General features: G+C 40.6%; 1 protein-coding gene across 7 annotated transcripts in view; it reads left to right on the top strand.

Annotated features, from left to right (window-relative positions):
• ARHGAP42 (Rho GTPase activating protein 42) overlaps positions 1–16,719 on the top strand; it is a 353,084-nt gene extending 336,365 nt beyond the window's left edge. For all 7 annotated transcript variants that reach the window (XM_055547592.1, XM_055547593.1, XM_055547594.1 and 4 more), the window contains 2 exons: positions 10,819–10,898; positions 11,397–16,719. In XM_055547592.1, the coding sequence (XP_055403567.1) occupies positions 10,819–10,898; positions 11,397–11,485 (169 nt within the window). In that variant the 3' untranslated portion in view covers positions 11,486–16,719. The remainder of the gene's footprint in view (positions 1–10,818; positions 10,899–11,396) is intronic.
• The last annotated feature ends 220 nt before the right edge of the window (positions 16,720–16,939 follow it).

Here is a 16,939-nt window from a genome sequence, read left to right as displayed (position 1 = left end):
GGTCCAGACTGACTATGCTCATTCTTAGTGGCCTGTGGTGCTGAGGAGCTGATTACCCCAGGCGGCACTGGGGTTTGAGTACTCTGCCTCATTCAGGGTTTCCAGATTTTATCTTCTGCTTCATTGTTAACAGGATATGAATTATTATGTCTTGCTGCTATTCATTTGCTTGCTTCTGAGGTTCCTGCTTCCTCTCCTTTTAGTATAAATTGATTCTCTCTTCTTCGTTAGACTTTGGTTTTAATTTTGAATGTGTCTAAACTATTGGATTTTTTTTTACCATCAGCAACCAGTGCAGGTTGCAAGTATTCAATAAATGCTTTTTGAAAGGGAATATAAATGGGAACATTTGAAGGACCAACCTAGGTTTTTTTTGTTGGTGGTTTTTTTTTTTTTAATTTTTTTTTATGTACTCAGGAAATTTTGAGCTTGCCACAACCAGTTAATTGAGGCTGTGAAGGAAAGGGGTCAAATATGATTAAAGTATTACTACATAGTTCTTTTAGAAGTTATTTAGCCATAGCATTTTTATTGACCTTACAAAAGTATGTGGACCTTTTCAGCAGTTCTTAAACACCTACACAATATAAGGCTTGTCCTACTTACAAGAGACAACAATAAACTTCAAACTCTGTTTTCAAAAGCTTAGTGAGCACGCTCGTAAATTAGTGTTTTTAGAGAAGAGCCACTTTGGTGTCTTACTGATGGTTAATGCCTTGAATTTATATAGCAAATCCCAGCATACTTGCATGTACCTTACCTCTATCTTCTGCCTTTTTATCAAGGCAGGGTGAAAACTAGGCACTGTGCAGCTCAGAACAAACATTTCCCTGAAACTATCACCCCTGTCAGGCCTTAATATAAGGGATTTAACCTTGCTACCTTCTGTCTTGCAAAAATGATTGAATTGCTCCACTAGATGGAGCCCTTTCATTAGGAAACTCTCACCAATCTATTAAGTACTGGAATCAAAGAGAGAATCTGTTAAGAGCTTGAAGACAGCAAGGTATTCATGAAATAAATTAGTATGACAGTAAATTAATGAAGCTGTTATACAATAAGTTTACTCAAATGTTCAAAACTCATCCTATGCATTTAAAACATACTTTTACACTCCAAATACTCTAAATCCACTTCTAATACGCTGTCAGCATAAATTTAGAGCTCACTCAGTGATACACTGAAGATTAAGTCTTAGTCCACAGTACTTGTGGACAGTGTCATAACTTTTCACCTGTCCTTTTATTTTACTTAACTTTGTCTGCCATTATGCATTTAAGTAAAATAGTTACCTCTTTAAGCCTTCAAAGGGGAAGCTTAAGCGGCGCATCCCTGTACAGACTGTGTGTGTCTAGTGCCTTTGTTGGAAGAGGTGGGTTTGACATGGACCTGAGTCACCTCTTTTCTCAGGATGTGCTGGCCACTCTCAGCTTGCTCAGGGATGTGGCTGGTGCTGGAGGAGCCAGAGCCTCTGCAGAATGTGAGTGAAGCTTCTCCTCTGCTCAGTGACCATCACTGCCCTGCCAGGGACTGCAGCTAATCTCACTTTCGTAGAGCAGAAATCCTGATGGTCTGGCCTGACCTGGCTCTGTCCCCTTTAAAGTGAAGTCGCTCAGTCGTACCCAACTGTTTGCAACCCCGGGGACGGTAGCCCACCAGGCTCCTCTGTCCATGGGATTTCCCAGGCAAGAATACTGGAGTAGGTTGCCATGTCCTTCTCCAGGGGATCTTCCTGATCCAGGGATCCAACCCAGGTCTCCCGCATTGCAGGCAGACTCTTTACCATCTGAGCCACCAGGGAAGCCCTGTACCCTTTAGGGGTGTGCTTTTCTCTCTCCCTGCATTGGAACTCTTGCCTCTGAGATGCTAACGCAGGTGGGACCTGGGCTGACTCCCAGCCCATGTCAGCTGCAGACCGAGGCCCGATGTGCTGTTTGTGCAGACTCCCATGGCTCTGCTCAGCCACAGCCTCTGGCGCAAGCCCCGTTTGTTCCTCATGGCTGCTCACCAGCCTGACTTCACAAGGTCAGCAGGGTCCACATGGACCCTGTGTGCATGGGCTAGGGTGGGAAGGAGCCGTGGTGGAACGGCCACCGTCAGAGGTCTGGGTAGCTTCTGATCCACTGCTGGAGTAGGCGCTCTGCCCCCCCAGGCTCTGCTGGGCACTGGCTCACCTGAGCATCCCACAGTCGAGTCTCTTCCCTAGTCATGGGAGAAGTCGAGAGCTGCGCTGGAATGTGGAGTCAGTGGCGATGGAGCGTTAGCTTGGGTTGAGCAAGGAGATCGCAGGAAACCCTGCAACTGCAAGGGTCGACCTCTCTCCTTCCTGCCCTCTCAAGAGGAGTCAGGCTTCCCCCAGTCCCCCAGCCAGCCAGAGTTTTTTCTCCCACTCAAGACCTCAGGACTGGGGTCCCCAGGCTGTGGCTCAGGTGCACACTTCCTGGACAAGTCCCCACCCAGGAGCACGAGTTCTGATTCATATGCTTTTCTTCCCTTCATTACATGTGTATGTTTCAGCCTGGGTTGTACAGGAGTTCTTCTGCCAGTTTCTGGTTAATTTTCAGTGAGAATTGTTCCACATGTAGATGTATTTTTGATGTGTTCATGGAGGGAGATGAGTTCCACATTCTCTTACTCTGTCACCTTGGTCTGAACTCTGGGAAATCTACTTTTTTAAATCTGTAAAGTGAAGGTCATGATTCCCTTTTTGACAGATTATGAGTGTAGGAAGCAATGTATTTGAAGTACACAGTCAGCTCTCCATATACTGCCTTTGCAGGATATAATAGCTAATATTGTTATAACTATTATCATTGAAAATACTTAAGGTATTCAAGCCTCTAATTAATATGTGTTGGGTTTTTGGACATTTATCAGTCACTTGAAACCTTTTTGTACCATTAAATGCAACTGAACAACAGAAAATGAGGATATTTCCCTTACTGACCCCCCCACAATACCTATTTTGATTTCCTTCTGGGGAACTTAGGGTACTCTTGAATTATACCTCAAAGAAGGATGAACCAGTAGTGGGTCATAGGGAGACCAGCCATTATGGGAAATACCACAGTTGGGAGATTTTAGTGGATGGTCTTGAGCAATAGAAAAGTAACACCTCTGGATTAACTGCAGGCTCTGGGAGAGCTTCCCTGGTGGCTCAGATGGTAAAGCATCTGTTTGCAATGCAGGAGACCCAGGTTCGATCCCTGGGTTGGGAGATCCCCTGAGAAGGAAATGGCAGCCCACTCCAGTACTCTTGCCTGGAAAATCCCATGGACGGAGGAGCCTGGTAGGCTACAGTCCATGGGGTCACAAAGAGTCGGATACGACTGAGCGACTTCACTTTCCTTTCCTTTCTGGGAGTCATTGAGCAAAGAGCTGATCTAATCAGTGAAGCACTTGATCAGATAATTGAGGTGGCTTCTCTAGGAGGTTGTTGATGGGAAGAAAACCATTTAGGATGGAACAGGTGATACTTAAAAGACCTTAATTAGGACATTAACAAAAGCATGATAAACTGTAAGCAGAATTTTATGGATAGAACTAGAGTCGAGCAATTGCTTTGATACTGGGAATGAGAGACAGGTAAAGAAGATTCTAGGTTTTTAAGACTAACTGCAAGAAAGAATGCTGATTTAGCTTTTGAGTTCAGCTTGTGTGAGTACACAGAAAGGCAAGGAAAGTTTTATCCCCGTTGTCTGAGAAGGCTGAGGAGCGCTGAGAGGCAGTGAGAGACCTGTAGCTGGAACCGGGAGAGAGCGTAAAGCTTGATGCCCCTTTGAGAGACTTCTGCACAGCAGCCACACTGCATAGATGCAGGTGGGGTTACCCACTGATGGGTGCTCACAAAAGGTCTAGGAGATCATTAGAGGAGGGCATTGGTTTTTACCTCTAAGACCTCACTGGAAACCTTTCAGAAATTGGGTTTAGTGGAGTGGGAGGGGCTGCTCTCTCTGTCAGAGGAACTTTATGTGCCAGACTTGTTAAAATGAAGATTCTTGAATTTGCTTAGACTCTATACACTGTAGTGTCTGAGACTGAGGCCTAGAGAATATGTATTTTTGACAACTTCCCCAAGTGATCCTTATCCTTTGAGAGCCATTGGAATAGAGAAAAATGCCATAGTACTAAATGTTTCTCTTAACCTATAAAATGCTTTCAAGAGGCAAATGGAACTAGGCTCTGTCTCAGCATTACAAAAGCCTCTGGAAAACAGGACCCTTAAAGCTTTCACCTCTGTCTCAATCAGTTACAGTTGGGCAGTGGGGAAATACACTTTAAAGTAGTATAATTTAGGCAAGGTATACCAATATCTTCTGAAGGTTTAATTGAGAATTACATGCTTGAGAATTAAGAGAATTAATTAAGAACTGAGAGCTTGACTCATTATAAGCAATCAAATTTTCTGTTCAGTTCAGTTCAGTTCAGTCACTCAGTCGTGTCTGACTCTTTGCGACCCCATGAATCGCAGCACGCCAGGCCTCCCTGTCCATCACCAACTCCTGGAGTTCACTCAAACTCATGTCCATTGAGTCGGTGATGCCATCCAGCCATCTCATCCTCTGTCGTCCCCTTTTCCTCCTGCCCCCAATCCCTCCCAGCATCAGAGTCTTTTCCAATGAGTCAACTCTTCGCATGAGGTGGCCAAAGTACTGGAGTTTCAGCTTTAACATCATTCCTTCCAAAGAGTTACAATAATCTAAAAACAATTTTTTTTTTTAGAATTACAAAACAAACCTCAGCACAGTCTTCTCGTCTAGTGAATTTGTCCATTTAAAAGGCTGTAAAGGAACTTCCCTGGTGGTCCAGTGGCTTTGATTGTGCTCCCAACGTAGGGGGCCCAGTTTAATTCCTGGCTAGGAAACTTGATGCCGCAACTAAAATTGAAGATCCCACTTGCCACAGCTAAGTCCTAGCACAGCTGAATAAATAAATACACAATTTAAAATAAATAAATAAGAGACTGTAGGTCACTGGTTCAGAGCACAGTGACGCATGTAAGACACCCGGGATAGAACACTCATAAGGAAGACAAAGGAAGCCATGGCTAGGAAGAATAGCTTGATTTTTCTGTTTTTAAGAGAATATGAAGAATACTAAAATGCTAAAAAAGTGAATGAAAACCACCACTCATTTCATCCCCTAAGGATAACTGCATTTTGATGCACAGCCATCTAATCTTATCAGTTGACAGTGGTTCTCAAAAGCTTTTGGTCTCAAAACAACTTACACAATTAAAAAACTTACTGAAGATCTCCAAAGAGCTTTTGTTTGTGTGAATTATATCTATTAATATTTGTGGTATTAGAAATTTAAACTGAGAACAGTTTTAAATGTTTATGAATTTAAAATAAAAATAAGTTCATATAACTAAAACATAACAATAGCACTGTGTAGATGTGATTATTCACTCTCATTAACAGTCAACTGTTATTGATAATAGAAGTGATTTTCTCAGTGACGTTATCTTGGGATTTTACAGATGACATTTAAGTGGATTCACCAGGTATTTCACTAGGTCAGCAATTAGGAGATGTAGGTTTTAGCCTGACTCTGCCATTATGTTAATTTCTCTTGACCTTCATTTCTACATTATAGAGGTTAAGCCAAGGAAATATGTAGATTTCATTTCAAAATCCAAACTCATTATATGACTGAAATCATCTGGATGATCACAAGACCCCCAGTATATGGGGATCACTGTTTTCTGTAAAACCTAGTTAGAAAGTTTATGTGCCTGCCCCCAAGTCCTAATAGGGTCTCACCTTCCCATTTCTTCCCTCTTCCAAAGGTCATATTTCTAAGACAACAGGAGTTGTTTCTCCTCTTCCCCTGAGCTAAGCCACACAGAAGTCTGCTCCTCTGCTGTTCCCATGCACCCCCATGCTGCAGTCAGCTCTGTCCCTTAATGATGCTCATTGCCTGGAACTTGAGAACTCGCATTATTTTACGTTTCTGCAGATCTCCTAAATATCTGCCATGAAAGTGTCAGTCAGTCATGTCTGACTCACAACCCCATGGTTGTAGCCTTCCAGGCTCTTCTGTTCATGGAATTCTTCAGGCAAGAACACTGGAGGGGGTTGCCATTCCCTTCTCCAGGGGATCTTCCCGACCCGGGGATCAAACCTGGGTCTCCTTCATGGCAGGCAGATTCCTTACCGTCTGAGCCACAGGGAAGCCCTAATATCTGGCATAGTGGAAAGTAAATGGACCCTCATACACGTTCCATTAGCTGTCAGAGCAGTGCCTCTCAGGTCCCACCTGCCCCTCCTTCCAGATTCCCTTGAGTGCACTTAGAGACCCACTCCTCTATAATGAGCACAGAAAAGGACCCACGAAGGTGGTGCTCATGGTGTTCCTCTTACATTGGTGCCCAACAAAGTAGACGCTCAACAGAGTTGCTGGGTAAATAGATAAAATATACATTTTAACCTTAAAAGACTTTGTTATTCATGTGTTCAGTTCATTTTTATTAGAGTTGCAATATTCTTTCTTTGACATAGCAGCTTTAACTCTACAAGCTCACATGAGAGATTAGCTTTGAGGCATCTAACACTCAGATATCCAAGCCAGAAACAGCTCATTTTTGTTGGCAAAAACCTAAGAAAAGGGTGTGTAACTAATTTTAAAAAATCTCCAACCAATGACCAAGAAGCAAATGTGTGTTTATTGCATTATTTATGAGTATTTATGGCAAATTATCTTGGGCAGTTTAGAGGTCTTGCCAGTGACTAATTTTTCTGTAAAATATTTGCCTTACATCCTAATACTGCTCATGTATGTGTTCTTCTGTAGCTTTATTCATAATAACTACCTACTAATTTATTGAATTTGGCATATTTTATTTATTAAATTCTCTACTGATGAACACTTAGATTGTTGTGATCTGTTTGTTTTTAGCTTTGCTGTTGTGTATGTTACTTCTTTGCTACCCTTTTGACTATATCTTCTACTCCCTCAGAAGTGCATTCCTGCTCTCTTCAGAAGTGAAATTCTTAGCATACAAAAAATATATGTGAGAGATGGCATATGTGTGTGTGTGTGTATCATTGTTAAGTGGCCCTTCAGAAAACATTGTATCAGTTTTTATGTGAATTTTTTATTTTGCTTATGATTAAGATGAGTATTGTGAATTTCGCACACTGACCTTGTCAAACCTGTGTGAGTTCACTCATTGGCATTAGACAATGTTTAGTATTAGGAATGGGGCTTGTGGACAGATCATCTTCAAAACTATAAGGGAAGAAATGGGCTTTCAGGATAGCGAACATAATCACCTTACTCTCCAATGCAACAGGAAGCAGGATCCTCAAAATCCTTTTCAAAGGATATTAGAATCTTGTGAACAGAGACTCAATAGGTGACAGTGTTATTTTCACATCTTCTTCAATACACCAAGACAGTAAAAGAAAAAGCATTAACACCTGGAAAGAAAACTCCACTGTCACAGAATTCTACATTAAATCATCAGAGCTCTGAACTGAGCTGTAACCTGTAGTTATAGATCTCAGTGGAAGAAAATTATAGTTGTTTAAGTCACATGCACAGATAATTGGAAAATTGTAACAGATATTACTTTGTGCTGTGTATTTTGACACATTTAATAGTATCCGTTAATTTAGTGATATTGTTCTGTGTGTGTTCCCTCACCATCCAATCTCATACAATACTCTAAGCACACTCATATCTGAAATATTATTATAAATTAATTAGGTTGCATTTGAAGTATGAGCTATATCATTGCAAGAATTACTGTATCTTAAACATTTCTATAACTCTGGAATTTGTTTCCTTATGTATCTCTTAATTTATTTTAATGATTCAAGGTAATAAGACAGTATTTATTGGTGGAAATCATTGCTGCTAGAAATTTTGACATTTTAAAAAGTCTTTACATATTTTTAGAGAAATGGCTCTGCAACTTTTAATTGTATCAGATATCAGATACAATTATTTTTTAATAAATATATCCAGTTTTTATTTGTCAATCATATCTCAATGAAGCTCAGAAAAAAGAACAGTCACCTAAGGTTATATTTTTAAAATAACAGTTCCCAACCCCCACTCCCATACCTGAGATTCTAGTGTAAGAAGTCTGAGAGTGGTCCCTGGAAAATGCATTTTTAAAAACTGAATATTATATAAGTTTCAGGTTTATAGCATAGTGATATAATAGTTTTGTACATTATACTCCATTTAAAATGATTATAAAATAATGGCTATTTGCCCCTCTGCTGTACAGAGTATCCTTGTTGCTTATTTATTTTATACAAAGTAATTTTTATCCGTTAGTCCCCACCCCTGTTTGACCCCCCTCCCATTTCCTCTTCCCACTGGTAACAGCTATTTGTTCTCTGTAACTGTGAGTCTGTTTCTTTTTTGTTATATTCATTTGTTGTTTTTTTTCCTAAGATTCCATATATAAGTGATAGTGAAGAGTATTTTTCTTTTTATGACTATCAGATCAAGATACACCAGATTATATCAGATCAAATGAGTATACTTGACTGGAAGATTTCTATGAAAAACTAACGTTCTTTCTAGGTCAGGTCCTCAGAGTCTCATTATCAGAAGTCTTCGTAACTTGGCGGCACCCTCGGCTTGCCCCCAGACCTTGTCAGCCAACACACCCACGTGCAGCATGCATGCGCATGGCTGCTCTTTAGTGTGAAACTCTGTCCTTCTTGGGCTGCGTCTGCTTCATCAGCTCTTCTTTTAAACCACATTTAACTGGCAAGTGGGATTGTGTGGGCTGGTGGTCCTTCTTAAACCTGCTTGCTGCAGACTCTCCTAGCCAAGTTCTTGAAAGTACAGCCTGAGACCCACCTCATGTGAAAAAGACTCCAGGGGCAGGGCCATAGTTCTCCTCTCTAACCTTTCTGATCTTCAGTAGCTACTTGGAAACCCTGGTTCAGGTGACCGAGCCTCATTCTGGAAGTATGGAGATAAGATCCAGAGTTTTGTTCCAACAGAGAAATGTAATCATCATGTTACACTGTTGCTTTGAGAGCATGCAAATGCAAATACTGCTGATGCCTCTTTGCAGATCAAGTATTGGGACCTCAGGCAGGAAAGACAGGGTACCTTGAATCTTTGAAAGGACTCATCATGTAAAAAAAAGAATCCAGAGCAGAGGTCCCCAGCCTCCAGGCCACAGACTGGTACTGGGTGGCAACCTGTCAGGAAGGGCTGCACAGCAGGAGGTGAGCGGTGGGCAACCGAGAGAAGCCCCGTCTATGTCTACGTCTGCTGTCCATTGCTCTCATTATCACCTGAGCTCCACCTCCTAACAGATCAGTGGCGGAAATGTAATGTGCTTGAATCATCCTGAAACCGTTCCTCACCCCCCACCCCCAGTCTGTGGAAAAATTGTCTTCCATGAAGCCAGGCCCTGATGCTGAAGAGGTTGGAGACCGCAACATCTCCCCCCCCCTCCTTTTTTTTTTAACTCATTCATTCAGCAAATATTTACTGAGTTACTAGTTAGCATCAGGCATTTTTTGTTCATAAAGGTTACATTCAAGAACAACAACAGAGTACCATTCAGACTTAAAACCGGGGAATGTGAAAGTTACCTGGGAGCTGCTTAGAGTGTGTTGCAGGGAAGACCTGGCCTTCAGTGAAACTCAGGAGATTTAAGGTAAACTAGAAGGCTAGAGCTGAGTGAAGATGAGGAAGACTCTCAGCTGGCCCTGAGGAGGGAATGGGCTTGGCGTGTTTGAAGAGGAGAAGGCGGGCCAGTGTCACTCACGTGCAGCAGGTGCATAGAGGCAGGAGAGCCCAGCAGGCGCCTGGTTGGGCACAGCGTGGAGGCCGGAGTTGGGAACCAGTTGACGGGTTGTTTTCAGGGAGATCACGTGATCATCAAAACCTTTCAAACCGCTCTCTGGTTGCTCTGCGTAGAAGGGATGGCAGGGGGACTGGAGAGGAAAGAAATGCGGAGGATTTAGGAAGTTAGGGTGCCGTTCAGTGCGCTATGGTAGAGATGATATTGGCTCGGATTCTGGTTGAAGTAGAGATGGTGAGAAGGAGTGTAGTCAGGTCATCAGATACTGCAGAGTAAAAGCAACTTTGCTGATTAGATGACTTGGTTAGCAGCCTCAGAGGATGGCTTTTTATTGTTCGCTCAGATTGTTTTAAGGAGGTCTCATACAAAACTCGGAAATTCTGGCTCCTGTTAAAAAAAGCCAGAATATCTGCCTACACGAAGACTGAACTCCCATATGGGAACAGATGTCGGAGATGAGTACTGGCTTCCCTTTTAAAGAGCTGCGTATACTGTGGTTTACAAAGACACGTCTTCATGTCTCCCTGACAAGTGAGGCTGTTGTTGGTTCCCCTATATCATCAGCTTATCCTATTGTTTTTCTTAGCATGCCCACTTAATTTTCCATACCTTGTAGGCCTTTTAATATGTGGAGCTCACATCTGATGCTCTGAAATTAAAGTGGCAAGTAAATACATAGTGCTTTAACATACCTGTGAACCCCTGTGGAGCTGAAAAATAGCCTCTCTAGCAGAATACTAACAAATCCTGGCATTCTTTAAAACTAGATTATTTCATTTCTTCTAAGACAGGTGGTTACTCTTAGGAGCGTTGCCTGGAAACATGAGAAAGGCTTTGTTTGTGCTATCGGTGTGCTCTGGTTACATGGGTGTGTGCACTTTGTGAAATACACTTATGCACGCTTCTGTGTGCACACTGTGTGTATTATGCTTCAATTGTAACTGAAAACTAGAATCATTTTTTAAGAGTAGTGTCCAGTGCAAACATCCTTGAGTATTGTGGTTTTCACAGATTGCCTCTTGCTCTTTCAGCCAAGCCAAAGCCATGTACTCCTGTAAAGCAGAGCACAGCCATGAGCTTTCCTTCCCACAGGGGGCGCTATTCTCCAACGGTAAGTCCACCCATTCCCTGCGCTAAGATTACAGTCCTGGAAGGACGAAGGAGCAGTCTAAAGTAGAACAGGAGACTCAGGATCCAGCCCAGGCCCTGCCTTTTGTAGCTGTACAAATAAACACATCAAATTCCTCTGGAACAGATTTCCTGTCCTGTGTCAGAGAGAGAGAGAGTGAAAGTGTTGGTTGCTCAGCGTGTCCGACTCTTTTCAACCCCTTGGACTGTGTAACCCACCAGGCTCCTCCACCCATGGGATTCTCCAGGCAGAAATACTGGAGTGGGTAGGCATTCCCTTCTCCAGGGGATCTTCCCGACCGGAGTGATTAGTTATGTGAATGCAAAAGGCATTTCCAGCTTTACAGGTCCCGTGACATTGTTTTGACAGCTAGAGTATATGCATACAATCTGATGTGGATTTTTACCCATTTGTGTGTGTAATTATTTGAAGCTAATGTTGACTGAGTGATATTTATTAATGTATTTTTATCTTTGCCAGTGTACCCATCAGTGGAACCAGGATGGTTGAAGGCAACTTATGAAGGCAAAACAGGACTCGTCCCAGAAAATTATGTTGTCTTCCTCTAATGCTATTTAGTGGACAGCAGTATCTTCATGGTATCCATGGTAACAAGTAATAAGTGATATGATTTTATCTGACATAGATATGAGGATCAGCCCATTAAAATGAAAAATAATCCATTTCTAGCCAGTTTCCAAAGCAGACTATGTACCTCTATTAACGGAAAGGGAAAAAATGTTTAAATTGTTTGCCATTCTTTTTATCTTGGGCTGATTTCTTATTTTGAAATAGCTTATCCCCATCCCTTGCTTTTTTTTTTTTTTTTTAATAAATAACTCTCCACAATGTTTCTCATAAAATTTATAAAAATCTCAAATACTGTGTTAAGTACTATTTCCCAGAAATTTGGAAACCAGAAATCTGCTATAAGACTTTTAAGACCTGCCCTTTACTGTCTGGTATTCTCTGAGAAACCTTGAAATCATTGCTAAAAAAATGTAATTTAAACTGTTCATTTATTATTTTTTCTTAAAAATATAGTGCTTTTATATATGATTGTTTTGCTGGTCCTAAACATTTCAAGGAAATAAGGGTTTTTTTAAAACATAAGTTTATTTTTATTTGTTTACCAAGTAGATGATAATATTCAAAAGCAATAATGTATATGGTGTCTGTAAATGAAACCAAGTTAAGTCATACACTGATTCCGCTGTAAACACTCTGTCCAACATTCCAGATGCTGTCTATGGGCTTAGAGCAGGGATCAGCAAACTACTTCTGCAGAAGCTTAATAGTGAATATTTGGGGCTTGGCAGGACCTGTTGTCTCCATCACACTGTCCATACTGCCATTGTAATGGAAAGCAGTCACAGACAGCATGTGAATGGGTGTGACTGTGTACCAATACAGCTTTCTTTCAGAATGCTGAAATCTGAAATTGTAAATCTGTCATGCCATAAGATATTAAGCTTCTTTGACTTTTAAAAAATCATTTAAAAATAGAGATTTATAGCTGATGTGCCACACAAAAGCAGGTGGCAAGCCGGATTTGCCTTATGGGTCATGGTTTGCTGATCCCTGGTTTGGAGGATGTTTAAAACTGTCTGTATTACTTTGAGATTTTATTAAATTTTATTCCATTAACATATAAATACTGACAAGTGATATGCACATATCCTCTGCTAGAGTCATTATAATGATATCACAAATGTATAATTACAATGATAGGAAAATGATGGAAAAGTACAGTATACAAGCATACAGCTTAAATTCTACTTGTTATTCTGTAAAGTGTCCAAGGATTTTATTGATACCCTTTTGGCTCCAAATGATAAAGATGATGTATTAAGACAGTGATTGGAACACTGTGCCTTCTAAAGTCTATGATTAGTTGAGGCATAATCTTAACATAAAGGTACAGGATTCTTAAATTATTTTGAAATTATTTCATCATCTTGAGCAGGAATAAAATCATATATAATTTTCCATTATGCCTTTCGATTTACAGCCTTTAATAGAAATTTCACTGTATTTATAGAGCATAGAAATAGGTATTTACTGTCCATTTATATATACCATAATTATCTGGTCAAATGTTGACCGCTTCTATTATTTCTATTTAATAATCCTCATATTATTTCTAACATATCTGCATGTGGCAAAGAGCCTTTCTTCTCAAGATTCCCAAAAACTGGTTCTCTGCCATCGATTGCCATAGCACTGGTCCCCTTGGCCATGGTATTGTACATGCTACTTCAGAGTTCTTCACTGTATAGACACTCAGGTATTGACTATAGACAGTTCTTTTTACATGATACTGATTTGTAATCTCCATCTCTTCTACTTTAAGTTAATGTTTCTAGAGTTAATAGGTTAAATTATATACATACACATACACAACTATGCCTTGGAGCATTTATGCTTTTAAAATTTAAAATGGAATAGTGGATTAGGATTTAAAGGTAAAGAGAATAACAGTAGGCAGAATTACAACCGGAAATAAATATCAGCATGGAAATAAAGAAGTTGAAAATATTTAATGTTGTAAAAATTAGTAATATAATGAAAAAATCTGGTACATTTGTCTCTTTTTTTTTTTTTTCTTTTTTACCTGCTACTGTTGACTTTTGTACACTATGATATGTGTTGCTAGAGCTTCTTGACCTCTAGATCCTTGGTGGTCCTTAATAATTGCATTGCTGACATCCTGACTGCCCTCTGCTGGAACAGAGGTGGTCTCCCTAGGGGACCAGGCCCTTCATCCACAACACCCTCAGTTTAACCACCCTTGCTAGCATCTGGCATCCTGTTAAATTAGAGCCTCTTAAGGCAAATTGATTTTCTTTCAAAGACCAACTTGACTCTGAAAAGTGATTCAGAGTCCTACTTCACTTGCTGCTGCAGAGAGAAATCTCAACCTTCATTTTCCTTTAACACGGGCCAGCGTGTTCCTGCCTCTGAGTTGTCTATGAGCTAATTCTACAGATGCTCAGTGAGGAATTAAACCTTTTGCTCTAAAAGTCATGGGCATGAAGCCCCTCTCCTTCCTCATGGTGAGTCATATATTGTGACAGTACTTGATATGGTCCCTTTTTTGAAACAAGCTGCAAAAGTGCTTGTTCCAATTGTGCTTTTATTTGAAGTTTTACTCTCACAGATTTGTGAGAATGGTTCTTTTCCCTTCACATTGATTATGTGTGGAAGCAAGTCATGGCCCTATGCTAGCGCTCAAATGAAGCTGCCTTTCCCTAGAAATGTTTCCAACAGATAAAAGTATTCAGGAACATTGAGAAAACCAGGGCATGTGCTCTGATCACGTGGAATATTCATCTCACCACAAGGTACATGTCAGTCACTACAAGAAGATCACATTTGAAATGACAACAGTGTTTCAGTAATGAAACCATAGCCTTTCAGAGACTTCATGAAGATACCACAGAACTGCCACATCCACACCTTGGAAACAGGCCAGGTGGGCACCCTCATCACCACTGACAGTGAAACAAGGCGGGTGAGACTGATGAGTCCAAGTCAGTCAGCTCACCTGTTAGATGAAGATGTCTTTGAGTACAAAACCTTGCTGTGTTTCACAGGTGACTCTTGTACCATATCTGCTGGCTTATAAGCAGTAGTCGGTTAAGTGAAGGCTTTTTGTTTTGTGTAAATGCCCGAGCAGTGAAATGATCTCTGCATCGCTCTGAAGTCTGGGAGGCGTGAGGAAGTACCATTTCTCCTTGTTTGACGGGAGTGGTTTTACCCTTGTATGCGCTCTCTGTGCCTCGCACTGTGAATGGGTATAACCAGGCATCCCAACAGTGGCCCACCTGATGGCTCTTCCAGGAAGGGTAGAGATTTTTTTTTCAATGCACCTTCCAAACTTTCCAGGTTCTCAAATAGGAAAAGAAGGCAAAGAGGCAAAGTGATTTGGGGATTATTTCCTGTTCTGTGGTAATAGCTTTTACTTAGTGTGGCATGCCCCCTAAAAATCCACCATGATGTCAGGAAACTGAATCTGCACTGCAGTCATGGGAAATAGAACCTGCTAGCCTCCTCACTCCTGGCCTTCTTCAGGTCTGTGCGTGTCTGATGTGCAGGGTCTTATTCACAAGGATGCTGGTTTACAAGGGTCCCTCAGAGCCTTTCTTCAAACCCCTTCCATTTTTAGTATGCCTCCCCCAGTTAGATATTTGGCATGCCTTAATCAGCAGGTAGAACCCCTTCTCAATTTGTACTTTGTTGACTGAAGTTAGAGGTGGACTCATTTCAGAACAGGTTTTGTTCTTTAGTTTTACAATGCATTTGTAATTTGCAACTGTTTCTATGACCTAACATCACTGAGTTAGACCCCAAAGTCATGTCATTTGCTAAAGGAAAAAAGTAGAGACTTAATTACTGTCCAGAAGTTATTTTCTTCCTTAGTATAATTTTCCCACTGTGAGTAGATATTGCTGTTAACTTTTGCCTCCTACCCTGTTTGCTTACCTTCCAAAATCAAAACACTTTTCCCAGAGAATTATTAGCCTGTTGAATAGACTTCTGAATAATCTGTATCCTGACTGTCTCCTGTTAATCCTCAGACATAATTCAGGTATTTGTCAACGACGCTCACATCTCTTCACCACATTCACTGTATCCATTTGTTGTCACCAGTATCTCCCTCCCCCAAATCTATTTGGTAGTAACCTTGGACAAATTGACATTTACGAATGGCATGGACTTTTAGAGGATCAGATCAATAAATAGGATTTTTCACTTTTTTTTTTTGGACTGTTGCGTTCACTGTTTTAAACAAGAAATCTCAAGTACATGCACAGCACTCACAGCAAGCCATAGGCAGAAAACTGATTACATGTTCTCGACCAAAGTTTAGAAGTCATTGTGTGACTTAGGGCGTCTTAACAGGTCATCCTCAATCCTAGCACTCACAGGAGAGATGCCACATTCAGAGGTTGGACATTCTTTCTTTGGTGCCATAGGGAGAAATGGAGTCTCTGTGTTTTCTGAAGAGTCTCAAAAGGCAGTGCCATTTACAAGGATCACAAACACACATATCCTCACCATCCACGATGGTCACGTCCAGGGCCACGTGAGGACCTCTGGTGTTGGAGGAGGTGCCTACCCCACCTTAGTTAGATGATCATTTTCTCCCCTTTGTACCATTTCTTGACAAGGTTTCCCATGGTCTTTACCCTTCCAGAGCCCAACTTTGCCTTGAATCCATTGTCTCTTAGATTAATAGTGTGCGTTGTTTTTTATATGCAGAATGTTGGAGATTTTATGTCTGCCTCTGTGTCTTCAGTCATGATATATGCTTAACAGCTGAGAAGTCATCACAAATCGAGGGCTGTGATTTCAAGAGTCTTTTTGAACTCTAAGCTGAAGCCTTTACAATAAATTGGGAGTGTGGCAGGGAAGATGACTGTTGTTTTTTTTTTTTAATTCAAATCCTATTTATATACTGTTAAATTTGAGGTACTATAGTTTATATAAAAGTTGAATATTTAGATGATATATTTCAGTATTAGGAATTTTTCTGAAGCCATTATTAACATGACAAATTAAATAATAAGTATGAAAATGATTGTCAGTAAATTATCATATTGAATTTTTTGTTTATTTTGTAGTGTCTTGTATTTATCTGCACTTTGTGTGTATATATATATATACACACACACATACATATACAAACATGTAAATAACTTCATGTTATTCCTTATCTGAATTGCCACAGTTTCTTTAATGTATGTTTACACTGTACTTTAAATTACTTTAAAAATAAACTATGTTTAGCACATTTTAATTTAGTCTTTGTATTTGAAAACCCACCGTGTTAGAGGGCAGCTGTCTTGGATTCATATAGAGAAAAATCAAAGTTTCAGGTACTGTGAATGGTCATTTTGGGTATGGCTGAATGGAAAAATCATAACAGAATTGATAACTTTTTCCTGATAATTGGACCCTTTCCTGAGCAACTGTAATGTTGGTACTTACTAGTAATGCAGGTACTGGACTTCCCTGGT

This window comes from Bubalus kerabau, chromosome 15 (assembly GCF_029407905.1).
Source record: "Bubalus kerabau isolate K-KA32 ecotype Philippines breed swamp buffalo chromosome 15, PCC_UOA_SB_1v2, whole genome shotgun sequence".
Taxonomy (NCBI): Eukaryota; Metazoa; Chordata; class Mammalia; order Artiodactyla; family Bovidae; genus Bubalus; species Bubalus kerabau.
Note: the sequence above shows the minus strand (reverse complement) of the source record. Positions and strands in the feature narration are given on the sequence as shown.